The sequence below is a fragment of the Onychostruthus taczanowskii genome, unplaced genomic scaffold, assembly GCF_017590055.1.
Source record: "Onychostruthus taczanowskii isolate IOZ18803 unplaced genomic scaffold, ASM1759005v1 scaffold1, whole genome shotgun sequence".
In the NCBI taxonomy this organism is placed as follows: Eukaryota; Metazoa; Chordata; class Aves; order Passeriformes; family Passeridae; genus Onychostruthus; species Onychostruthus taczanowskii.
The window spans coordinates 5,919,364-5,946,770 of record NW_024496525.1 but is presented as its reverse complement, the minus strand read 5'-3'; the positions used below and the strand labels follow the sequence as shown (position 1 = coordinate 5,946,770).

General features: G+C 45.4%; 1 protein-coding gene across 2 annotated transcripts in view; it reads left to right on the top strand.

Annotated features, from left to right (window-relative positions):
• The window catches only part of RGS6 (regulator of G protein signaling 6), a 258,325-nt gene extending 238,548 nt beyond the window's left edge, over positions 1–19,777 (top strand). The window contains exons 17-18 of one of the 2 annotated variants that reach the window (XM_041401146.1): positions 4,320–4,373; positions 19,261–19,777. In XM_041401146.1, the coding sequence (XP_041257080.1) occupies positions 4,320–4,373; positions 19,261–19,311 (105 nt within the window). In that variant the 3' untranslated portion in view covers positions 19,312–19,777. The remainder of the gene's footprint in view (positions 1–4,319; positions 4,374–19,260) is intronic. The other variant, XM_041401156.1, reaches the window with a different exon arrangement.
• The last annotated feature ends 7,630 nt before the right edge of the window (positions 19,778–27,407 follow it).

The following is a 27,407-nucleotide window of genomic DNA, read 5'->3' as shown; positions in this document are numbered from 1 at the left end:
CAGGGGCTTATTCCCTGGAGAAAGAGCATTGTGGATTAGTTAGTGCACCATTGAAGGGGATGTGAGTGCACAGGAACTTTTGTTAATGGTGAAGAAGCAGCCAGACACGTGCTCTGCTAGTTATTTTTGCAGAGAAGGGAGCGAAAGGAACAGAAAAGACCTCGAGGTACTTTCCATTACTCACTGTAAAGGTGAAACAATGACATTGGTTGGCATCTCTGCATTACTGAAGCGGCAGCTGAACTGTCACAGTGCTGGTGTTCATGTCAGCCTGGGATGAGGTGGCTTCCTGTCACCCAGCCCTGCCCATAGGCAGGGAAGCATCCTGGAAAGACAGCCACAGCTGTAGTGCAGACAGGCTGTGAAGCTATGGGAGTGAGCCCTGCAGCACTGAGGGAAGAGCAGGTTGGTATTTTCTTGGTTTAGAGTATTGTTTTGTTCTCCAGCTGGTTCAGGGAAGTGTGAATTCACCATGATTCTATTCAAATGAACACACAATATATACAAAATACTCTGGCCACTTGGTAGCACTGTACATGCCCTTTGTTTTCTCACTTTGGACAGGTAGATGTGACTGGCTGAGAAGCCCAGGATCTGCTCCTGGCCTTTTCTGAACCCAGGGTCAGGGATATTATTATTCTTTATTTTTATCTGATCCCATACCCTCTGGAACACATTCTTTTTCATCAAGTTCAAAATAAACCCCACTTCACACCCCAAAGCCTCATACCAAAAAAAGAATTCAGTAGCCAACAAAATAAATCCATGGAGGGAGGGTGGTAGAGAATTTTGCAGACCTTATGTTCAGAAGACTGAGTTTCTATATGTATTTCCCTTGCCCTTTTCAAGTCCCTGGCAAAAAGTGTCAGCAAGGGGATACTTAGGAGCTTCATGCCATGAGGAGCAGGCTCCATTTCCTGCACACACCTTTTGAAGCATTGCTTTTAACCACACCCCCTGTTGCCAGCTGCTCTGTATTGTCCAGGAAGGTTCCTGTTGCAGATTATGCCCCCTTCTCAGTCCCATCAGGGCACACATGGCTATTTCGGTTCAGTGGCAGGACTTGTCTTGAATGTTATAGAGATGCTGAGCAATTTTCTCACAATTACTTTTAATAGTCAATGTGAGCTGGTTTTCTTAAGTTTTCTTCTACTTAATTTCCATGCAAGCAGAATCTACACAAAGGAACTTAAAGTTCGGATGGCTGAGTAAATGATTTAAAAAAAAAGGAAAAATCAGAGAAGCTAGTCAATAATTAGTGAATGGCTTCTATGTGGTGAGCTGTATTTTTCTGTTGTCTGCCTGGGCTGAGAGATTTTCATCTGATGGTTGTTTCATATTTTATCCAAATGCATATGTCCTTTGCCATTTGGAGTCTGTTGGTGTATTTACTGGCAAAGATTGCATTTTTTGCACCTGGGAGGACTGCATGACTTGGCATGCACACGTGTTTATCTGCCTTTGCCCCTTTGCACACACAGTGTATGTTTGTGCAAAGGCTGCTGTGGCTGCTGCAGCAGGCAATGGCTCCAGGGTCCGCACCCCAGGTCTGTTCCCAGGACTGGGATAGGTGTGATTCACTCTTTCAATTATTTTTTTTCTTTTCTGTACTTTGTTATTTTTAAATTTCCTTTATCTGGTGTGCAAGGCAGCCTCACCAGCTCAGCCCCGTGCTGCAGAGCTGTGGGCAGGCATTCCCTGCACGGCAGGCAGCCAGCCACACGGGCAAGCAGACAGGAAGAGCCAGCGAGCTGAACAGCCAGCACCCACACCCACGGACATTCAAACTGCTCAAGCCAGCTCATCACTCTGCAGCCAGCCTGCCTCAGCTGCTTTTTATTTCACTAGAAAATGTCATGCTTTGACTCAGAGCTGGATGCTATGGGGATGAGCTTTCCACGCATCCAGCTGGTCCCAGCCTGCCACCGCCATGCCAAATGTGCAGAGTGACTGCAGACCGTGCTTTGCAAGGCTTCTGTGAGACACTGGTGGTGCTCTGTGCAGCTGCTTCCCCACACGTCCTCAGCTGAGGTAGGCAGCAAACAGCCTGTGTGGGGCCCCTGTGCCGGATGAGCTCTCAGCACCTCAACAAGGTGCTCGTGGTCTTTAAAGACCACCATCCTTCCTTTCTGCTGGGTGGGAAGATGCATCACCCTGCTCTGTAACAGAGATACTAAATTTTGACAGTGAGTGCAGGGGTGCAGTGTGGCCTGTATAGCAGCTCACTGTCCTTTGACCCCAGTGCACACCAGAGCTCCATTTCAAAATGCAATTGGGTCAGACACTGACTTTCCAGCCTGCAGCAATATCATACCACAGACTCCAAGTGCCTTGCTCCCCTGAGCCTTGCAGAACACTCAGTCTTTTGTTCAGGTATTTCTTCTCCTGAAGTTGTGTCTTTAACTTGGCTGCTGGTGGGTCTTATGACCTGTGTAGAGGCTCAGTGCCCAGCTGGGCACTGCCCTCCTCAGTCCTGCTCACTGGGACATGTCCAGCCAAGTGGACATGTCTCTGTCACCTCTGTTGTCTTGGGGTGTAGAGACACCACTGAGGCTACTTCCAAGAGGGAATTTGTGATGTTCTGAGCACATGCATGGCTCTAATATTCAGCCAAAGAGTGGGGCTGATGTTTCTTTTGCCTTTTCTCTCCTCTCACATGCAAGTAGAGACAATTAACCCTTGGATTAGTGCATGTTAAATAGTCCTTTGGGGCCCATTGGACTGGGTACATCACTGCCTTCCTGCCAGCCAGGAAGGCTCCTTTATTCCTTGGTACTTGCTTTGAGGCTTTGGCTCCATCCTCTGTGTGGGCTAAAATGATGTGCCTCTAGCTTTCACTTTTGATAGCACTTTGGGACATCAGAGCTGATTCTGTGGCTTCCTCAAATGGTTCTAAGTGTGGAGGTTGCTTATTTCTTTCTTCTGGATAAAGAATATTGCTTGTCTTAAAAGGGCCTTATGTTTTGGTCTCATATTTAGTGATGCAGCAGGGACAATCTGCCCCATTTCTCCATGAGATGCTTAAGACTAACCTTGTAGACATCAGAGAACAGTGAAAGCTGTGGTAAACATACAGAAGAATCAAAAGACTTTGCCTAGATTCAGCTACACAACTTCTCATCCAATTTATCTGGTATGGTTTTGGCTTCTTTATGTCTTCTCTATCTGATTTTTGCACTGGTCCTTTGCCCTGGGGATTGTTACTGCAGCTGAATGTGTGGCAGATGGTATGTCAGGTAGGTGCCTCTCCAGTGCAGTGCTTGTTTCCAGTGCACTGTGATGCACCACATTACTTTGGTTTTCCCTTACATGTAGCTCCTTATTTCCTTCATGGCAGTTTTACTTCCATCTTACCACCCCCATTTTGCTGGCTCACCACATTAAAATAAGTGTCCCTTCTGGAAATCTGCAGTGCTCACAGCTTTCTGGCTGCAGTGAGCTTTCTTTGTAGCACTGAGTTTCTTCTCTTCTCTATAACTATTTTTTTCTCTTAGATATTCCAGCAAACATGCCAATAAATTATTTAGTTCTTCCTTGTTAGTGGCGATTAGATCTCCCTTGTGCCAAATGAACAAAGCACTGCAGTGAGCAGCCTTCTCAGGGATATGTTAATAAAGCCATGATGCACACAATTGTTTTTCTCACAGTGCAAATGAATGTCTTCTTACATATGAATAGTCCTGTACTCCAGGTACAAAAATATCAGTGCCCCGAACTGCTCTGTATCTTTCCATTGTCTTGCAAAGACACGCATATGCTGTCTTGTGTTTTGACTTACTGGAAATATGCCTCTACTCTTTGGATAAATAGAAGAGTGTAGGTTCACTGGCAGTGAGTGCAGTGGTGGTTTTCTTCCAGTGCTGTATCCACTCAGACATTGCTTTTTAATATTGTGAAGGCTACTGTGGTTTTTCCATCTCTCTACACAAGTAGATGGGAGCCTCTGATAGGTGTTTGGCAGATGTTAACCAGAATCAGACATCTCAGCTTGAACAGTAACAGAAGGAAAATTCAGTGAACAAGAAATCAATACCAACAGCTGTAAGACACAGCAATGCACAGACATATATGGACCATTAAAAAAACTCACAGGAGAAAAGTGACATTCTCTGAGAGTACAAGTAGTGATGTCTCTCATTCTTTAAGGTGTTTTGATTTTTTATGTTTGCTGTTGCAAACATTGATTTCTGCTTTTTACATTTTTTTACAACTTTTTTCTTCTTGCTACTTCCTTATATTTTGCTGCTGTTTTAAAAGACTGCATTTAAGCTGAAGGGTTTTTTCTGTATTTTTATCTCCCTACTTCGTTCCCTGTTAAGCCAGAGAATGAGCAAGGTCGTAGAACTTCTCTAGAAAAGTTCACTCGCAGCGTGGTAAGTTCCTTTTCTTTTCCCTCCTCCCTTTCCTCAGAACTTCATTTTCAGCTGGGGGAAATGTGGATGCTTGACTTTTTATTTCATCCTTTATTTTTGCAGCTAGCATCTTTGCAGCTTCTCTCTTAATACCGTAGCTCATCTAAATAGTAGCTCTAAAGAAGGGGCTGGGGGTGGGGGAGAAATGGCATAATGCTCATTCTAGCTTATCATCATTGCAAAAGCAAATTGATTTTTTTGTCTAGAATTAAATACAAAGTTGCCTTTTTGCTACATTCCCACTACAGTGTTTGTTGTGGCTTTTCCTTGCACAATGAAGTAGAAGAGCATGGTTCTCATAGCTCCATTGCAACAGTATCTGTACGGTTCCTAGTGCATGGATAATGATACCCCACACACATATCCACCCACAGCACTGCGGCCGCTTCCTCCGTTGCCCCATCTGTCAGTGCTCATGTAAATAGTGATGTGCGATACCCTTTGCCTCGTTCATGATACTGATACCGGAAAAGGAGCACAGTCACAGCAGGAAACATGACACTGTTACATCTTTTAGACAAGGAGACAGCAGGACCTCAAGGGCAGATGTGCTCCCTCTTTGTCCTTCATTAATCTCCAGCCTTCAGCCAGTGTGTCCAGAGCTTGGCCAGGGCCTGCTTGCCACACTTGCATTCAGGGATCTGTCTGTGCAGCAGTTTTTCTACAGAGCAAGAAAAGCAGGGAGAGGGGGCAGGACCAGAGGCAGATGCTGCAAGTGGAGTGGAGTAGCAGGGATACTGGACAGCACAGGCTGTGTTTTGAGCTGCATCAAAAGCAGCGTGACCAGCATGTTGGGAAAGGGGATTCTGGTCATCTACTCTGCTCTTGTGAGAACCTCACCTGGAGTGTTGCATCCAGCTCTGGAGTCCCCAGGACAGGAAAGACATCGACTGAATCCAGAGGAGGACCACAAAGTTGATTAGAGGAATAGAGTACCTCTTCTACAAGGAATGGTTGAAAAAATTGGGTATGTTTGTTCTGAAAAGTGAAGACTTTGGGGTTATTTAATTGTGGCCATCCAGTACTTTAAAGGAGCCTACAAGAAAGACGAGAGGGACTTTTTATAAGAGCACGTTGTGACAGGACAAGGGCGAATGAATTCAAACTAAAACAGTAGGTTTAGATTGCATGTTAGGAAAAAAATCTTTACTGTGAGGGTGGTGAGGCACTGGAACAGGCTACCCAGAGAACCTGCAGATGCTTCATCCCAGGAGGTGTTCAAGGACAGGGTTGATGGAGCTCTGAACAACCTGGTCTAATAAAAGGTATCCCTGCCTGTGACAGGGGGGTTGGAACTAGGTGATCTTTAAGGTTCCCACCCAAAGCATTCTATGAGTCTGTGACATTCTTCCATGTGTATATATATAGATATGTATATTTATAGGTACTCTACATACACACACATGGCATATAAATACAGCACCTTTGTAAATCCTGAGAGAAACAGGAAGCTGTGCAGGTAAGTGTGAGCTGCTGTAGAGCAAATAAGCTGAGAGCAGTTCTTCCTGACACTGCTGTGCTACTGCACAAGCAAACCCAAATGTAACATACAAGGCTTTGTAGTACATCCACTGGCAGACTTCCTGGGAAATGTATTTATATAGCTAATGCATATGCACACATTTAAAATATGTTGATACAAAATATATCACTATGCCCATCTGCATATTTACTACTTTCTAAGAGTCTGCCAGGGAGAGGAGTAGGAAAGATTTTTTAAATTTTTTTTTTAAAACAAACTATGCAGAAATATTTACATCGAGTGGTAAATTCTGCTCCCAGATTTGCCAAGTACATGGAAGAGTAACTCTCACTTTACTAGACTGGCTGGGTTTACAGTTGCACAGCCAAGGATGGATTTTTCTCTTGCATTTGATTTGAAGGGTAACTTGAGAAGCTAAGTTTGGGATGCTATGATTAGAATGTAAGTAGCTGTAAAGAAAATTGTAGTAGATTGGTTGGCACTTTAGTGCATTTTTGTCTTACTGATGAGCATGCTGTAAATATTTTTTTTTCATTTCTCTTAATACAGATATAAAATCTCATCTTCTGATGGCATGGTAGTTACCAGAACTAGGAAGAGTCTGAATTTTTTATACTTTGCATTATGGCAGTTTGTCATTGCCATCAGATGAGAAAACAGTCACTATGTCGACATGTCATAATGTCCTCAGAGGACAGTATCACCAGTGAGAATGTTATGGCATAGTCAGGGGACTGAATTAAGATGAAGTTAATTCTGTATGCTCTAGTTCTCCAATATGCACTGCAGCTCCCTGACTGTGTGGGAGTGGAGCAGTTCAGCAGTCCATACTTCCAGAGCTCCACTGTGCTTTGTGATTGCTCATTACAGGATCACATATTCAAGCCGGCCCTGCACAGGCGTGAAGAAGTTAAGTGTATGCTTAAGGTTTGGCTGGAACAGACCCCCAATTTGGCTCTCTTCAAGGGAGGAGCACTGAGCCTATTTTGCAAGCAGATTATTATGAGGTCACATTTCCAGTGATGACTGTAAGATAAATCTCAAAACAAGTAAGGGCTAAAAGTTTATTTGCCTTAAGTAGCCATAGTTGAAGTGAAATAGTTTCCCAGATTGACTGAACTATTAATTGTCTGTGGATCTGGGCAATTAGACTCCAGACTGTGCTTCTCTGCCTGGCACCGGGAGGGCCAGTAGACCCCTGGGACAATTTTCAGATTTGGCTATAGCATGTGACCCAGCATTTTGGGAAATCACAGAATAGTTACAATTGGAAGGGACCTTTGGAGATCACCTAGTCCAATTCTCCTGCTAAGGCAGGGTCACCTATAGCAAGTTACACAGGAATGTGTCCAGGTGGATTTGGACTGTCTCCAGAGGGAGACTCCATGGCTTCCTTGGGCAGCCTATTCCAGTGCTCTGCTACCAACAATGTAAAGAAGTTTATGGGACATAAGTCTGCCAAGCCAATCTCTAACCCATCCCTCTCTGTCCAAGGGGAAGTCTCCCTTTCTCCACCCTTCCTCTCTTACTTCCAAAGTCTGGGATTCCCAACCTCAGCACTAAAAACTGAGACATTCAGTAACTGGGCCTTCTCTGTGTCTTCTGTCACCAGGACATGCATCTGATTGAGCAGTAGCCCCACATTTCCCCAGATCTTCCTTTTGCTGCTGATGTACGTTAGAAAACCTTGTTGTCCTTCATATCCCTTGCCAGACTTAATTCCAAATAGGCTTTGGCCTTCTGTGTCACATCCCCACATACTCTGACTGTTCCTTCAGTCCTCCCACATGGCCAGTCCCTTTTTCTACATCCCAGAATCTGTTTGAGATTTATTAGAAGCTCCCTGCTCATCCAAAAGGGTCTCCTGCCCCCTTTGCTTGATTTCTTGCTCATGGTGATACACTGGTCTTGAGCTTGGAAAAAGTGATGCTTGAATATTGACCAGCTCACTTGGACCCCCTTTCTTCTAGAGCCCTTCCTTTTACATCATTGTACTCAAATCTGGGGAACTTTGGGGAACATTGCAGGTGGCATAGAGCCAGAGCAAGAGCATGGGGGTAGAGGTTCATGATCCTTTCCTTGCTGGAAATACTGTATTTACAGTGTTGCTTTCCATATCAGAGAAAGCTGACTTGCAGCCAGAAGACCAGACGTGTCCAGCATCTTAGACAGGGAGTCTTCACCTGAGTGAAAAAAATCAGACTCTCTAAGTTTGCCTTTTCTGGTTTCTTATTTCTCATCATCTCTTGATTGACAAAGACAGGAAAAAAATGCAACATTTCAGAAAGAGAAACAAAAGAGAAACAGTAAAGCTTTGTGTTGACAAACTACAAAGAGTATTGCAGGCTTTTTATATCTTATTTGAGTTAAGCCCCACCTGTGAAAAATCTTACAGTGCTTCCAAACTGGTCTCCTGCACTGGGTGGAAAGATGTACACCTGGTTTTGGGAGCACAGACTTGGAGCAAATGGAAGTTGTTTTACCCACCCGGCTCCTGCTTATCTCAGTCATAACTCAGGAGTCAGGGATTAGCTCCAGACCATTTGACATACTATAACAAGACACCATGAAGTTCTGCTAGGCAACCAGAGGCTTTCCACCTTCACATGGATCAATGGGGAATAAGAAAGAATAGGGCTTTATATGATTTTTTTATACCAGTCTTCAACTCCTTCAAGACCCACTGTCTTGTCTTCCTTGACTTGATACTTTTGACCAACGGAAGGCATCTCGTGACTAATGAATGCACTGAGTTTTTGCACCACATCTTTCTGAAAGCCACGTGCTGCCTGGTCCACATTAAGCATGACACTAAGAGCAAGCTTTTGACAGGGCAATTTTCACTGTGGTGACGGTTCACCTTTTACTTCCAGGTCCTTACAAAGAATCAGCTGACACCTTAGCACCTTAGTGCAGTAGCCAAAAGGGGCTTGTGCCCACTGCGGTCAGGTCCTTCTGTACCAAAGGACATAGTTTGCAGTGCCTGTCTGGATTCCCCTTGGAGCGAGGGAACATCTGTCTCATCCAGCCCTCAACAAGCCAGGCACCCTCAGCCTCCTCAACTCACCTGACAGAAGTCTAAAGCTGTGATGTCCATGTGTTTCATGGCAGCTTTGTAGTCCCAGGACCAAACATGGTCATCAGTCATCTGGTGAGCATCAAAGGGCCACATCTGCATGGTGGAGCAACAGAACACTACAGGGCACATGCTGCCCAGCGCTGCTGGAGCAGAGGGGTGGCAGATGTCTTTTCTCCTCTCTTCAGGTTTTGAAGAGTCCTCAGAAATACATAGGCAGCACAGTGGTAGGATAAACATCACAGTACCAGGCCCTTTTGGCCCTGTGTCAGGCTCCCATGCTCTGGAATCACAGGTACAAAACTAGGCTGGCTCTTCCATGCTCTCCAAGGTGCCCAGGGGAATGGTCGATATCCCGGAGCTGCAGAGCTGACAGTCTATTGCTTGGAAGCACTTATTAATCCATCTTGTTTCAAAAAGGATGGCACTGTGCATGGTGGCAGGTTTATCTTATTACAATTTTCCTTTTGAATACAACAAGGATTGACATTATGAAAGGAGAGTTAGCCTGTCTTCTCTCCCAAGTGAAGATAAATGGCATCATAAAAATCAGACACCATGTATCATATATGTTATAAATAATATCTAGTATTGAGGTAATAACTTAATTTTAAAGACACACATACACACAAATCCATATATCTACATCTCTCTCGTGTCATATTTCATCATCTCACTAATTAAAAGGAGCCTGCTATACTATTTTTAGCCCTGCAGCCTCAGCCTAGCTGTTTAAACCACTGTAGTTTCCCATCTGCTTTAGAAATTATTTAATAATCAGATAGACAGAAGCTTAGTTCTCATAAGCTGAGATGATCCTTCAGGGCCAAGTATAGAAGGAAAATATATTTTAATGAGTACATTTAGGGGAACTACTGCTGCTTTTTGTCTCACAAAGGAAGCCACCAAGTCTCTGCCTAACTTGCGCTGGTAGCCATTTGCATTTAATAAAGGAGGAAATAGGCGGGGGGTCCTTTGTTGCATCTTGAGCATTATCTCTGAAAGCAGCAATGGGTACTTCAGCAATAGCAGGGATTAAACCTATGGATACTAGCCTCAGCAGGTAACTTAGATAAGCCTGGGCCATCATACCCAAACTTGAATTCAACCTTTCCTAAAATGGCTATATTCCAGGGAAGGAATTTTCCCTGGAAGAAAACAAGTGTTAAAATTTCTGACTCAGTGTCCAGGTGGTGACTCAGTGCCAAGACCTCTGGATTTTATTCCCAACTGATAGTTCTTTAAGAAAAAAAAAAAGGCACACCCATATGTACCACTTTTTAGAGGATAAGAATTCTCAGTCTTTGTGCTTTAAAGGACAAGAAAGTGACCAGAGCAGCGATCTATTCTTCAGGCAGAATTTTTACAAATTCTGGCTGAACTGACGGATGTGGGACACTGTAACACATTATGTTCCTGGACTGGAAAAGGTCTTTAGCTGAAGAAGGCAAAGAATCTCTTGTGTAAATTCAATGCAGTGTTGAAAGAAAATAAGGTGAAGGATGAGATGGTCTGTGTTTGAACTGTGTGGGAAGTAGACTGTAGATTAAGGATGTAAGAATAAGGGTTTTCAAATGACCCTTCTTCAAAGAATCCTGGACATTTTGGATGGAACATTTTGTACAGCACATCAATGAAGATTGAAGATTGTCTCAGTTCCTAGGCACAGGTTAATAACTGAATCGACAGACTGGTCCAGCTTCATTAACCATAGCATAGGCAAAAGGAGAAGCTGGGAAGCAGGAGCTGCTGTCATCCTTGTGTTAGCAGCACCAGTCTAGTGATTTTGTGTTTTCACCCAGAAGCATTGTAGGCAAAGTCCCACGTGACATCCTTAACGGCTTTGGAGCCAGTGCTCCACCTGGGTTTCTCATGTAAGGATAACTTTTCTAGAAACAAGAATGATAGGAGATCTTGTAGTCAATGTATTTATCATGCTCACTGCCCAAGATGCTTTTTGTCTGGGGCCTAAAATGCCCTTCTCCTCCTTGTAGTGATGCAAACTGACATTATCATGGTAGCATTTCTTTTGCTTTAGTTTTCTGATATCTTTTGGTAATTTTATATTGAACAATTCTTGTTTCAGGATATAAATGCATCCCAGTTCAGTGCCCAGAGAAATCCACAGTTGCATATTTAATTTCAGTTCCATATGTATCTGCTCTCTTGCATTATATAGCTGTGAAAGCTTTAGTTTCTACCCTGATTTCCTGGCTGTCCCTTCCTTGATGTTCTCAGCTGTCTCCCAGCTCCATGTTGGCACTTTTGTTTTTCCCTGCTGCTGCTTCCCCATCTTCTTGACCCTGAGCTTCATCCCTTGGCCACTGCTACTCATGCTCTTTTTTATGTCTTCTTGGTTTGTGTACTGTTGGATCAGAGTTCGAGTCAAACTCGGTTCTATTCTTAATTCATGAGAGCAGTGTCACACAAGTGAAATGTGTTGATGGAATCTTATCTTTCTCAGGTGAACTGTGTGATGTTTTGCACAGCTGTGTCACTATGATGTATTATAAATAGTAACCATGAAAGCAGTGAAGAGGGTGTAAGGCTGGAGAAAGAATTGCTGCCCAATGTCATCTTTTTAACTAGTTCCTTGATAATCTCATAAAGCTGTCAATATTTACCACTTTTCCCACTTTTTCACTTTCCCAGCTCTACCAGCTTGCATAAATAAATCAAAGCATTTGAGAATATGGAAAGTATTCACAACCTCCAATAATGGCAAAGGTTTAAGCCAGTATTGGTAAAGAATAGTGGTTGAAAAAGTGGAAAGTATAAAAAGATGATAAACTGATATGCTGATGAAGTGGCTATCAGAATAGACAGCGAGAAGGGAAAGGATACAGGAGTGGATTCCAGAGTTCTTTAGATTTGTCATCAAGAAAAGACATCTGGAAAAAGGGTTCTTTTTATCTTCAGAAGGTATTTTGCTTTAAAAGAAAATGTGCTCATTTAACTATTCTAATCATTACACTGGCTTGTGCTGAGAAAAGGAACTTGCATTATTACTGAGGTGGTGGGAAGCATCAGAATGTACCCAAAGCGCAAAGGGGCTGCAGCCCGTGTTTGCAGCGTGCCCTGTGGTTGTTCCCTTGGTGTGACAGCCAGCCAGTGTGCACAGCTGGGGCTGCAGAGGGCCGCATGCATGGCCTGCACGGCGCATGCACTGACTCGCCGCTGCAAGCTGGAACATGCCGCATCTGCTCTTGGTATTGTCCTGGTACCTTACCCGCTTTGGTCAGGGGTAAGTGCATGTGTCACCTGTGTGCTGCACAGTCTGCTCTAGGTACAGGGCTTCCTTTAAGGGGTAAGTATCCATTGTTTCTAGTTGATGAGTTATCCTTCACTTCCTAAAGGCACTGCTGTGTAGTGCTGCTGGCACAGGATGGCAGCTTCCTTTTGCCCCTGCAAGGGCAAAGTCAGTGAGTGATCTTTGTGCATACCATTTGTGAAAGTGCTTGGGGACCCTTCTGGATGAAAGGCACTATACAGAGTTTAAACACACCCACTATTTATATATATATAATTTGCTGTATTTTATTTGAGCCATACACAAACCCTGGAAGACAAAAGCAGGTACCTTCTCACTACAGACAGGTCTAGCTGCAGATACTAAACCATGACCTTAGCAAGGTGTTTGGGAGGGAGGTGTGCTTAGCCCCTGCTGTGATTTCAGCCAAGTTTATTTTGATACTCCAGAAAGATTTGATATTTCAGTGGTGCATTCATATTCCTCTGTAGAAAACATTTACATTTCTGGTTCCCAGTCGTGCTGAAAGCTGTCAAACAAGCTGAGTCCTTTGTACAGAATCACACCCTGCCCTAGAGGCAGACCAGCAACATTCAGTTAGGGCATTTCTGAGGTGGCTTGAAAAAGCATTCTGCTACACCATTGTGTACTGGCTGCAGTGATCCATCTGCTTCTCTGTCTTCCTGTGTTTTTGTCAAAGGGAGGAAAACATGCTGAATTTGCAGTCCATAGACAGCTTCAACCAATGCCACAACTGGTTCACTTTCAGCTGTAAGGAGCCCAGTCTGTACCACAAAAGAAGAGGATCTTACTTGTGGTGCTGGTGGGATGGTAGAGGAGGGCTGCAGCTATTATGAAGCTGTGCTAGGAGTGGGTGAATACACAGATCCTGGTTTGTGCCATATGCAGTGGTGTGCCAGTTTTTCTCCAAGCAAAGTGCAATGCCTCATTGAGGAAGTGTAAGAAATCCTCACAACTTAAAATGGGAATAGATGATACTGGTTTTAATTGGACTGAAGCTCTGAACTGTTCCCATAAGAGATGTGAGTTAGAAGAGCAAAAAAGCAATATCAAATGTGGGAATGTAACCCATGGTGGTCGAGCTTCACTGTGATGGGCAGGGATGGCAAGAAGCTCAGGTAACTTGTCAGTCAAGCCTTAGAAGAGGAGTGGCGCCCACTCTGCAGGAATTTGGAGGTAACTCATGAGGCTGTGCTGGCAAGAACAGGTGAGCACTCCACATGCTGGGAGCATCTGGCCCCACCTTACGCTCTACAGCCACTTTGCAGCTCCTGTTTTCAGTTTGTGTCAGTGTGTAATCGGTGGTATTGTCCGCCACATTTTCTGTGTTATGTTACTTATGTTCATAGTTTATATGTCTGTGTTTATTTTGTGCTGAACTAAGTTATTTTCCAGTATTATGTTTTTAATTCAGTTTCTTATTTAACTTCATTAATTTATGTTACGCTTATCTTATGTTGACAATGTATATCTTACTGAAAAAATCTAATAAAAAGAATATTTTTAAATGGCACAAAAATAAAGCTTCCCCAAGCTCTGCATTGTAATATAACATTGAAAACCAAACAGTGCTGGCAGTGCTAGGGCCATGACAATCTCTTCAGAAGTAAAATTTGGTTGCAGGATGTTGTCTGTCCACTGCCAAATTTCTTGTAGTATGTTAGCTAAAAGATAGGAATACTGAGCATTGCCTGTGATGATGTGAAAAACCTCAGATTCAAGCCCATGGAAGGAGAATTACCTCACCTCCACTGGAGATGCAGACTAGCGCCAGTTCTCTGCAAAGGGAGATGGGGCAACAGTGCTCCCCAGGAGATGACTTCTCTTCCAGGAAGGTGATACTTCTGGCTGGAGCAGATTGTGCAGCAGACTGGGAAAAGGAGAGCCCTGAGCACAAATGAGGGGTAGAAAGCAAGAAATGGGGCCAGCTGTAGCAAACAAAACCCCAAGCTGGTGGGTGGAAATTGTGGAGGTGAGCAGTCAGCATGAAAGCACTTTGGTCTGTACTGACATGGCAAAGGGGAGCCCGTGCTGCCATCTCTCCTCTCTCCCACTGCTGCAGCCACAAAGCTCCTTATGGGATAAATCCTGCCTGGTGTTCAGGTAAGTTGTTGACAACATGCATGGGAGCTCTGGCTTGTGCATGCTGGGGTGGGGAATGTCTGCATGCTGAATTGCACTGTGCTGGGCAGAGCATACCAACATTGTGTGAAGTCATGGGTACTGGACAGAACTAAACTTTGCATTTAAAAATATTTTTTAAAGTTCCCACTCTTTGCTTCTCTCCCAACTGTGCAAAGTGCTAGTTTTGGCAGATAAAAGCAAGGAGCAAGACGGAAACTCTGCTGGCTCATACAGTAGGTTTGAAAGGAGTGCTGTCCCTTTTTTGCATCAAATCCCAGACACCCTTTTTTCCTTGTTACTTGGCTTCTTGGCTATGTTAAATTGCTGACTTTTGCTTCATTAAAATAATTGCTGATTGCATGTAACACTTTAGCTTAGTAGCTGTTCAGCAAAGGCTCAGCCACTGAAGATGCTAACCATCTCCTGTGACCTGCAGGTTAATATTTATTTCCTTTATTCAGGCCTCAGTGAGTCCTGATGGTCCACAAGTGCTGAGATCCAATCATCTGCTGGACATGTAATCAAGCAGTTAGGATGGCCACATGCTTGGAAGTCATATTCTAGGGGACAGTTTCATTAGGTTTATTAAGAATTCCCAGATTTTTTTTTCCTTAGGATACTCCAGATTCAGATTTTACACTGTCTTTAAGAAATGGCTCCTGTCATGGGGATGTTCAAGGGCAAAAAAAACCAACAAAAAACAGATTCATTCAGCAGTATAGAGAGAACTGGACGTTACCTTTACCAGATCCAGTGAAGCTCCATGTCATCCTTGCCTGTAAGCTGTGGAACAGCTCAATTTCTTGCAGGACATGAGAGAGAAGGAAGCCTTCCTGCATCCCAGACAACACACAACATATGCCGTACAACATATGCCCTACTGCTTGTGCTATGCTGTTTCAGTGACAACAGTCTGGGCTTTTAATTGTTGTAACCCTAATTAGTAGTGACAAATATTTTGGGACTGGAGGACTGGGGATTTCTTATAGACTTTAGACCCCCTGTAAAAAGTTCACTCCTTACATCCACTCTAATCTTGCCTTAAGTTATTCAGCATATACATGTGGCACAGTAAAAGAAGCACTGAAGTGTGCTGAGCTTGAGATGGTACACTTTCCAAATCCCCTGCCAGCCTGGCACAGATGAAATTTCTCCTGGAAATACAGCAGTTGTTGTTGACATTCTCTTCCAGTGGGAAAAGGAGAGGTAGAGACAGACACTGGTTTCATGCTAAACAAAGATGCATGGAAGGGAAACATAGTTTATTTTGGTTGAACCTTTTTAAAGAAATTTGGTGTTGCTTATGCCAAACTTTCACATCATAATAATCAGAAACATCCTTGCTCTGTCAGATATATCCCCAAGGGAATTCCATCCATTCCACGTGGGGGATGAGACCCAACACGCTCTCCTCGATCTGAACTTTTTTGGCATGTGTTGTAGCCAATTAAGAACTATTTCAGTCACCTCCAGCTTCTCAGAGCAGCCTTTCACCTGACTGACTCAGGCCCTCACACTATGCAGTTTCAGGGAAAGGTTGTGGGATCACAAAGAACACAGGAGTGCATCTCACCTCTGCTGTCTCAAGGTGGGCACAGGCCACCCTCTCGGTTAACCAGATGCCTCTTTTCCAGACACTAAGCAATGACACAAAAGCATGCTGTCACCATCCTGGACTCTTTGGCCATGGACACCCTCTTGGCAAGCAGGGGCAGGCAGGTTTGGATGGACTGGCTGGGGATTCTGGGGTGAGACTGCCCCATTCCAAAGCCATTGTGTGTGCTGCACTTAGGCTTTTCTCAGTCAGCTGATGCAAACCTTCTGTGTCTCCTGATGGGCTTTGTGCCTTAGAAGCCCTTTAGGGCTAAACCTGAAACAGAGATACCATGGGCCAGCCCCTCAAGTGGTGTAAATCAGCAGCACTTCTGTGAAAACAACTGAGTCATGTTCATTTATATCAGCAGGTGGATTGCAGATCCCATCCAGCTTTTCCACCTGTTACACACTGTTTTACTCCCTCCTTGTTCATTTTAGTAATAGGAAAGAGATACCAATTTTCCTAATGAAATGCAGTTTTTTCCTGATCCTCTTTTATTTTAATGAGGAGGTCTAAGATGAGAGAGTCCTAAACCAAACACCTGCATCCCACCCAAGCCCAGCCTGTAGATATCCGTATCACTCGGACCCATGCTGTGAGGCTGACACTTAGCCCTGCATTGGGTTGAAACAAAATCCCCTGCATCAGTATGCCTCTAGTTGGGGGCTGAACATTACAGCACTTTTGCTTGTAGTCAGAAATGTCACAGCATTAATCCCTTTATGCAATTTCAGGGATCCTTTTGCCATCTGTCCTAACACAGAGGTGAGCACAACAGCCGAGCAGACAACATTGCTGCCTGCTTCTTGCTGTCTTAAAACAGAGCTACTTGCACCCATCTGTTTGCATGTCCCTGCCCATGAGGCCATTCCCTGGCGCATTTATCCTCCCAGGCAGACGGGCTTTGCACTGGGGACTCATCCCAGCCTGCAGGCGGGAAGTTTGCTGCAGTTCCCAGGGTAACGCCTTTCCCATGAGACGGGGGAGCTGCAGATGGAGGCCACTGCTTTTCCCCGCAACGAGACGCAGTTTCCACTGGGAAACCCAAGAGCAAAGTTTTGCTTGGTGCAAATCATGGCCATTGGCTTTGTTTCCAGCCCACCACCTTCTCCAGGGCAGCTGTCCCCTCTCCTCAGCCTGACCTGTTACTGGCATTTCTCCTTCCTGCTTTGAACACAGGAATGTTGAAATGGGGGATGTGGAACAGTGTTTGCTCCTCAGCCCTGCTGGAACCTGACGCAGGGAGCTGGCGTAGCCCCAAGCCACCTGCCTGTGAGAAGATAACAAGAGGAGCTGCCTGTCACAGATTAGTTAGAGTCTGACTGAATAGGCATTATATAAACCAGGGATTATTTGGGGTTTTTTTCCTCTAAGGAAGTACCCAAATATTGGTGGAAAGGAACTTTTTTTTTTTTTTCTTTTCTATAAACTCAGCCATGTTATTCTTCCAGGAATTAGCATCCATATCTTTACCTTCTTCTTCCTATAAAAAGGATTCAGGACTGATAATTCCTTAGCATTCTCTCTGTGGTATTCCTCAAGAGCCTCAAAATGACAGCTCTGGCCTTAGCCCCCCAAGCCATGTTGCCCTGCAGAAGACTTGGCCACCCCCTGGGGTATCACTGGGCCAAGCTTTACAACAGTGCATTTAAAAATAGTGATAATCAAAAATTTGATTTATACTGCAAAAAACAAACAACAACAGCAACAACAAAACAAACCTGCATATCTTGAATGGTGTGTCTGCAGAGCTCTGGGATGGAGGTGGCCATTCCCATGCTGAGCCCTGTCTGTGAGGCACAGAGCAATGGCTGTGGGGCTCTCCTGCCAGGCAGGACAATCGGCACGATGACAGTGTTTCCCTCAGCCAGCTGCTGGTATACAGAACACAGACAGATTAGGCCGTGTGTGCTCATGCAGCTGAACAAATTATTTGGTGAAAGTCACACATCTCAGTAATGAAATGCTGCTTCTGTAGGGAACAGCTACATCCTCCTGGAACAGCCCTACATGGAAAGAGATTAGAAATCAAAGGGAGGTGGGAAGTGTTTCTCTTTTCCTAGAGTGTTAACTTGTTTAAAAATATTTCTTTCAAATAGCCTGCTAATTTTTACATTTCAAATTTTTCTACATTTTGCGCTTACTCATTTTCACTGAATAATCTGCTTCTCTTGCTCTTTTTGTGGCTCTTTCTTTGAAACAGCAATCAGTAAGATTTCCTATTGCAAAGGAAATCTTGGCTAAATATAGTAAAGAAGAGGAGGTTGTTTAAGAGCTGCTAGGTATTCTATAGCTCTCTGGTATTCCCTGAACATTTATTTCAAGCAAGACTTTTTTTTCCTTTAAGAAAAACATAGTCTTTTCAAGAGGAAAGCTCACCAAAGAAATACAGCAACTGGTGCAATACCTGAGATAATTTTTCACTGTTGTATCAGTAATTGCAAAGCCATCAGTATTCCCTATGTGGATATCCCTGTCTGCAAATGGAGAACACTGGCTGCAGCTCCTTAAATAGGTCCTGTAGGTCCTTTGCTCCTGAAAGCAGGTGCTGCATGGTCTAAGTTAGGGAAGGAGTTCAGATGTGCAAGTGACCTTCCTTCTTCCTAGTCCTTGGTCCTGCCAGTAGGAAAGCTCATGTGGGTGACAACAGGGCTGCCACAGCCAACTATTGCACTGGTAGCTTGGAGGAGAGCACAGGGAGGGCAGGGAGGGTAAGCAGGAGAGAACAGGCACCAACCCATGAGGCAAGTGACCAAGGAGTGTGCCAAGGTGAGTGATAGCAGGACAGGAACAGACTAAACTGTTTCTGAAATTACTTTTTACCTAGACCTGGTGGATGCTGTGCAGCTGATACTGATTCAGACTGTGGGAGAAACATCCCAGTTTCCACAGTAGCCTTGGTTGTGCATCCCTCCCCAAGCTGCGTAGAGCTCTGCACCAGCAGGAGAGCACTGGGCAGAACGAGTAGCAGTGACTGTAGAACAGGGCTTTGCTTTTATCAGTTCCCATGAAACTGGAGAAAGCAAGTATCTTCATGAGACAGGGTCCCAGGGCACAGCCTTGAGTGATAGCCACTGGACATCATTAGGCACAACTCCTCCTTGCCAAACTACTTTCCTGGGGCAAAACTGTAGGCACATGAAATTCTAGAGGCAGGCGCACCCCACCTGCCTCCCTTGTCACAAGAGCCTTGTGTCCCACTCTGGGGGAAGGCCCCTGCTCCTCACTCCCAGAGAAACCATTCCAGACATCACTTACACCTCTGGATCTCTTCTGTCTCTTTGTCCCTCCCTCCAGGGAAAGTCTCTGGCAAGCAAGCGCCTCACAGGCCTGATGCAGTCCTCCTGACAGCTGCAGCCGACCGCCCCGCGGGACAGACAGCTGGGACCACTGCCGGGGACGGGGCATTTCAGGGAGAGCAGGTCCCTGCAGGGGAGACAGCCTGAGCAAGTGGAAGCAGAGAGCCACATGCCAGTGGAGCACCTCTCTTCACAGTTTACACCAACACTTCCCCGTCTGCACAGCTCCTTAAGGACCCTGAGCTCTGTGCAGGTACTTTGTTCCCAACTGAGGTTTGGAGAACACTTCACCATACATGGGAGGTCAACAAGGCGAGGGCTTGCTGTCTTGTTATTTGAGGAAACAGACCCAACCACAGCTTGGAGAACGAAGAGCTGAGAGAGATCAGTGTTTTTCCACATCTCTCTTCTCCCTGGCACAAATATGACTGTAATAAGATGGCGCCACAATCTCACTTACTCCCTTTCATGTGGCTGTCTGGATCCAATAAAATATCTGGATATTTTAGCTGGAAGCTGCTTCTCCTTCTCACTAAATCCCAAATGCATTTTGCCTGCAGATTCACTGACTTTGACTTGGTTTTTCTTTCCTATGTTTCTCCTCCTTTAAAACAATGAGAAAAAAAAAAAGAAAAGCACTATTTTAAGTTCATCACTCACTGTCCAATAGCATGTAGCACATCCAGAGATGATGGCCAGATCCTCAGCTGAAGTCAGGAAAGCAAGAGTGGTTTTCATCGCCTGAGGATCTTCCCCCTTGAACCAGACTGATCCTGGTGCAAATTCTCTGACGTCGGCGGAATCGTTCTGCATGTGCACATAGTGCAAATTTGGACTCTGCCTGATGCTCAAAAAGAAATATTTGAGATGTGCAATGCACACACAAGTGCGCACACACACACACACACACACACACACACAGTATTTTAAAGTGAGTTGGTTTATATTTTATTTAATTTTCTATTTCTTTAAGATTTTGCATATCTAATCAATGATGGATGTTCAAACTTTTCTCTGAGCAAACCAAACAGGACTCCAGCTCTCCAATCAGAGAGGGCCAAAATCCATTCACTTGTGTCCAGGGAAACGCAACTCTGATGTGGGCAGGTGTCAAAATTCAGCCTACAGTGCGGAGGGAATTGTTGGCATGAATGGGCAGGGCACTGGGTGCCAAGTGACTCTCCCTAAACAGCAGCATACCCAGCTGTGATATCATGCTCAGATAACTGACCCTGCTGAGAAGCATCATTCTGAGAGTGAAATTGCACCACTGGAGGAAATGAGCTTCCACTAAAACTCATCTGACCTGCAGCCCATGAATGCAACAGCAAAAGATGGCCCAGTAGCTTGTTTCAAGCTGTTGTAGGTATGGCAGTTAGGATGAGGACAGGACTGAAGTGACTTTATTATGAAATCCACTTATACTAGCTGCAGATAGGAAAATGGCCTGCATTCACATACAATATACTATCTATAAAAGGAATTTCAAGACTCAGCTGACTCACAAAATCTCCTCTATTTTGTAAGCAGTTCAGATCTGAAGCATACATGAAACTAGACATTTCTTGGTCTTCTTCACTCATGCCAAGGCAAACTGGCTTTTTGTACAGGTGTTAGAAAATGCTATATGGCTACAAGTCTGTATTCCTACCTAGGCAAAACCATCTAGCTAAGTAGACAGCTGGCTATCGACAACATTCACTTCTGAGGCAAGTATTATTCTAATATCTAAGGCCTATGTATGCACAAAAACATGCCAGCATAGTTTCTGTCAGAAAAAGAACCTTCCTCTTTGCCCATGACAATTCTCATTCTGATACCTCTTTTCCTTCCTGCAGAAAAGTCCTCATATCAATTATACCTAAGGTCCATTCACCTGCATGAATGTACAGTAGACTCCTGAGTATGACCTTTGTTCTTTACACGTGCCTACACCCTAAACAGCCTGCTGTCTGAGGTCTTCAGTCCAAATTCATCCTACATATACATGAAACACAAGCAAGTTCCAGGGCTGCAGAACCATAAATGTCCCTGACATTCTTGTGGTCCTCTGTCTCTGAAGAGGACATTGGGTCCCCTCCATATTGTCACTTAGCTGTCCTTGCAGGACCTATTTGTCCTCTGTTGCCCACCCAGCTCAAGGGTCCCCTTGGAAAATAGCAGGTCTTTGTGTAATAAGTTCACATGTCCATTCATGGATATGCATATGTGCCTCCTTGGTCATCCCTAGGAAAATGCAGAAGTCATCTCTTCTCAGAGCCTTGTAGATGGTGTTTTTACCTCTGTCAAACCCTCCAGTGCCATGCATCACTGGAGCTCTGTAAACCAACAGCTGCTTACACTCCAAGCTACTCTGCTGCCAGTGCTGCCCAGCCACAAGGCATTTCCCATGGGAGGTCTGTCTTGTGAACCCTCCAACTGGTCTGCGGAGCATTCCTGAGCAAGACGTACGTATAAAACATGAAACTGGTGTGTAGCAAGCAGCAGGGATAGTAAAGTGGTGTATGTGGTTCTTGCTTTGCAGTGAGTTCCTGACACTGGAGATCTTGTATCCTGGGAGAAGGATGGGGTAGCTCCATGGAGGTACTTCTCAGGTCCTGCAGCATGGGGACACATGTGGGCAGGACTGGAGAGTGCTGGTGGGTGATGGGACAGGTGGAATTTGGGTTATGGTCTGTGCAGGCAGCAGAAATGCCAGACTTTAACCTGGAGATGTGCTGCTGCCCTGTGAGCAACACACTCTGCTTTGTCTTTCAGCTTTATTCCTGCAGGACGGTCATGTTGGCTGCCACAGTATTTGCCTGTGGGGAATATTCCGTGTTTGAACAGTTGAGCACATGGAGGGAATTCTTACAGACACGGAGAGTGTGCATATGGGCGTGCATCAGGGGGCCTGGATGCTGAACAGCTTGCCATTTAAATGCACACTCGTGCAAACTAATCTGCTCAGCAATGGCTAGCTGAGCGGACAGAGCTGCATATCCTCTGGAGGGAAGAAAGCTCTGCTCCTCATTTCCTGACTAAATTTCTCCAAAACAAACATGAGAGTAGACAAGGCCTCCTCCTGGGAATACATATTAACCTTTCTTCACATGTCTTTTACTTCACATATGGTGATACTAACATGTAACTACTTCCACATGAACCACATCCTTGAATTATTGCTTTTTAATGACCTTGCTTATTCCAAGTGATGCTACTTTTTTACACCCAGTGGTATCCCATCGAGCATTGCAAGCTGTAATCTGCTGCTTTCTAATTGTCCGGTGTCTTCCAACTACCTCATCATGCTGAAGATGAGTTAGGAAATCATCTTTCCACCTCTGTTTATGTTCTAAATGGCATCAATTCAAGGAAAGACAGTTTGGAAAGCTTCTACAATGTCCAAGCTGTGCAAGCTAGCTACAAAACTACCCATACTTACAGGGGTATAGCTGTGAAATATGGCTGTGCACTGTTATTTGGATAATAGAGTATCCAGAGCACTCACGGCTATTGTGGCAAAACAGCAGCAGGACAAGCACTAGGAAAGGTTTGACGAGCCAGTGCAGACAGCGTTAGGCTGAAGCAAATGGATTAATGTACTCTCAGTATAACTCAGCACTAAGGTCCCATAGAGTACTATAATAAAATGGTAGCAGGGCCGCCATAAAAAGTGGCAGTAAGCTGACATAATAATACCAGAATAAATGTAGCAATAAGGTAACACAGGCCACTGCAGTAAAGTAGCATTTTGATAATGCAGCAATAAGACACAACAGGATGCTGCAGTAAATTAGTTTGGGGAATAAAGCAGTAATAACAGCATGTGTGGACAAACAGTGGTACATTTGTACCAGGTACTGCAGCAATAAAGATAACACAAGATGTCCTAGTAATAAGTTACTACAGTAACAACAATATGATGCACTGTAAAGTTATATCAGGATGCTTCCATGCTGCAGTTAAATCCTACAAGAGGTGTAGTGAGACAATGAAGACAAAATATACCCCATTTCTGACTGCAGAATGTGAATCACTTTTCTGCACCATAACCCAGATTCTGGAATGATCTCAGCAATACCAATCTTCTCATTCCTGCTTTCAAGGAAGCTGAGGCAACAGTGTTCCCCCCCGTCCCAGACAATTATTTTGGTCTGAAAATACAAAATTGACTCATTGTCTCTTCAGCCAAATTGTCACAGACTGTGGTGAAGTTCTTTGTTTAGTCCTACTCAGGTGAAACCCTGGTGGTTTTGGTAAGTCCTTTGCCTTCGAAAGGATTTGGCGCTCTCATCTTCTGGCATAGGTGATGCTTTTAGCCTAAAATTATTAATGGTTTGGGTGGGAGAAGGGGAACCCAGGTACAGAACATCTGACTGTACCAGTCTGTTTCCTAAAATGCACAAATAAATGGAGCATCCTGGAAAAGTCAAAGCAACAAGGCACACACCTGTTCTGTCTGTCATGCACTCATGCACACAAAAATAATCCTCCTGGAACCAGTGCAAGCCCTGGGTGCATCCATGGGCAGGACTTGGCCTAACCCTGTTCTCAGTGTTCCCAGCAGAGTGACAGAAGCAGTGTGTCTCTCCTTTCCTGTTTTTCCATTTTTTTTTTTTTTAATCTAACCTCACCCTGTGTATGAAATGGTCTTGGAAAAAAATTCATTTGCCATAACACAATATGCAGTATCATGGGCAAGGAACAGGTCTGTCCAAGGAATTTGCTGTCTTTGTACTCTTCAGTAGAGGGGTAAAGCATTCTGAAAAATAACCGGCAACCACTGTTATACTCGATAATCAGCAGGAATAAGGGTTTAGTCAGAGCATCTACGTCAACAACACGACTTGAGTGGAGTGTGTGTGCTAGATCACAAGATGGTCTCCTGGGTAAAGGATGTAAATAGGGCACAACTGCAGAGTCCTAACTAGCAAGAACAGCTCACAGCTTCACAAGTCTCAACGGATACAAATCTTCTGCTACATCTTTCTGACCCTTTGCACAACAACTTTGCTATCCCTTTGTTTGGCTTCTTCTGTCTCTAGGTGTCTGCTCAGTTCAAGTTTGGAGCAGTGCTCTGATACACCTTGGCTTGGCTCTTGCCTTAAACTCCTTGGCTTGCTTTTATTGGTTTAATGATTAAGCAGGATTATTAAAGTAGAGCTCACAGTAGGGTAAGATAGGCTAGGTTATCATGATTACGTCGTTTAAGCTGTGAGCAATTTTGAGCTTCTCAGCACTGTTTATAACCTGAGACGGGGAGCAAGCGACGTGGCTGCTCAGCAGAACAGTGAGCTGGTGAACAATACACTATCTTCATGCCCACACGTACTTTGAACTTACTGCTGAGGAGAAATGCTTTGTAGTGAGAAAAGTAATCTCACGGCAGGGGAGAGTCAGACCTGATCAACTTTTTCATGTGATACAGATTTTGCTTTGCCAGCCCCTAGCATCTGCAAAGCTTGCAGCTAAGAGCCAGCAACCTCCTAATCCTGCTGCTAAGCTTTGGAAACAAGCTTTTCAAAGGCTGTCTTTACACAGCAATGCTATTACTTGAAGGCTTTTAATGTGAATTTATGGCTATTGCCACAAGTGTCAGTGTAGTTGCCCTCTGTATTTGAAAGAGGAAATTGTGGATTCACCCCACACAGAGGGTGGATGTTAGTGGGCAGAATTTAGGGATGCATTAGTACCTTCCTGTCTGGGGACCCAAATGATATGCTGAAACATCTCATCTGGCAAAGGACAGTTCTCTTGTGGGCAATGGCATTGTTCCTTGGATATTGCTGTCAGCAGAGATACTAAATGGAGCTTCTCTCTCTCATCTTTGGGGACTTAAACCATGCCATCCTTACACAAATGGTAGGTGACAGCTAGCTAGCCCTGAGCAGCACCTTCTATAGGTGGACTAGGAAGTGGAATAGTGTGGACTGGGATTTCTGGAGTGGTTGTTTCCTATTGGATCCTCAACAATATTTCTCATGTCCATCCATGTGCAGGTTACTCCTGCATGCTGCACAGCTTCACAGCCCAGAACTGTGGATGCCTGGTTCTTGCCATGGTTCTACATGAGCCTCATGCCACGTGGATTAAGGCACACACAGGTTGAAAAAAAAAAAAAAAAAAAAAAAAAAAAAAATCAAATGATGCTTTATACAACGCATCATTTCTCCTAAAAACATCTGGATTCTGGAATTTGCTCTTCGGGGATCATTTGGGGCCAAAGGAGACACTGTGGGATTTTCCTCTACAAGGGAAAAATTCTGAAGGGTCTCCTGCCCCTGTGGTGTGACTGGAGGCAGCCAGAGCTGCTTCTCCACAAGGCCACATCCCGGTGCCGGCAGAGGGCAAGAGCCGGGGAGGGCGGAGGGCGCCGGGAGCAGCGGCGGTCAGCGGAGGGGCGCTGGGCAGGGCATGTGGGCTCTGGGGATCCGTGCTGCACACGGGGACACGGGCACCACCCCGCACTGCGGCCCGCGACAGGAGGGGCAGCGGGACGGGGCTGGCCGGCGCTGCCGCCCAGTGTTTCTGACCTGGCACAGGCACGGAGCCGCTCGGGATGCGGGCAGGGCCCGCAGCCAGCTGGCTGGGCCGGGCCGGGCCGGGCCGGGCCGGGCCGCAGCTGCGCCCGCCGCGGGAGGGAGCGCGCCGGCCTGGGCGCTGCGGGAGCGCGGCCCGGCTGCTCCCCCGCGGGCCTGAACCCTTCTCGAGGAAGCTCATCGTGTCCAGCCGCATGGACAATGCCCAGCCGCAGCTAACACCGCAAACAAAGGCTGCGCGCCGAGCGTGGAAGCTCGGTGCCATGCCAGGGGCTGCAAAAGGCACCTGCTGTGCTGCAGCGGGTGTCCGTGCCGCTCAGTGACCCTCACCCCGCACCCTCTGGCACCAGCACCCAGGCATGGCTGTGCTCCTCCCAAATAAGCCGGAAAGTCGCCCATCAGCAAGCTCGGTGCACTGCTTCAGAGGAGGACAAGACCTGTGGCTCTCAGGATTTGATGGTCCCAGAGACGAGCAGTGTTAGCAGCCCAAGCCCTCCTCCCCAGCAAAGTCACCTGCAGAGCCAGGAGGTGTGACTGCCAGCGACCCTGCTCGAGGGTTGTGCTGCTTCCCAGACCTCCCTGTGACCCCCCACGGGAGCTCAGAGCTGCTGGGCTTACATCCTTCAGATCATCTTTGTTTTCTGTGTGCCATTTGTCTCTGCAGGATGTGTAACATTTGCTGGTTTTGCAGGAAGGGACCAGTACAGGCCAGGGAAGTCATTACCTTCCTCAACTAGACCCCGTGCTTAGTGCACACAGAGTCCGTCATTAATATCTTGGGAGTCAGACTCAGAGAGTTGCAATGTGCAGTCCCTTGTCTTGCTTGACAGGCTTATTTGCTTTGTGCGTTTGCCTTCAAGCCGTCCTGCAGCTCTGCTCATCAGAGCATCCCTGCTCCTCCACCCATCATGCTGCCAGCACACTACATCACCATTGCCCTGGATCTTCCCCCCATCCCCTTGCTTCAGCATCTGCGGTTCTCAGCTGCCCTTCCTTAACTCTTGCTTTCCCTGACCTCCTCTTAGAGAGGCTGGTCTGTACAGCTCATGAAGGGATTGTTAAACTAATATTTTCTTACAAAAGCTGGCTGAAGAATCAGTCTACTCACTAAAATAAACACTCCTCACGGGCCGCCATTTGCAGGGCTACTGAGCTCTGAAATTCCTAAAGTGGCATGAGGGGGATGCATAAGTGCTTTGGATTCACCCCTCTTTGAATCTCAACCCCACGCTGCAACTGGGGCTGAGAGCTGAAGTGGTACATCCTGAGCTCAGGCAGGGGCAGCACCTTGGCAAAAGCAAGTTTGTAGCATTTGCCTGAATACTGTGTTCAAGACTGTCCAGCTGTGCTGTCACCTCTGGGACCTTTTCTTTATGTTTGTCTATCAGTGCAGCTGCATATTAGTTTATACAGACTCAAACCCTTCCCTCAGCTGATAAAAGTCTGATACCATGTTAGATCCTCCATGCTGGGGCACAGAGAGATTTGGGGCATGGTCTGGACAAATCAAGCTAACTTGATTTGTTAGCTTCCACAGTCTGAAAAAAATTTGTCTTGCCAGTTTCTTCAGCCAGCCCTATACATATACTCCCACATCCAACATATGGGGGAAAAAAACCATAAA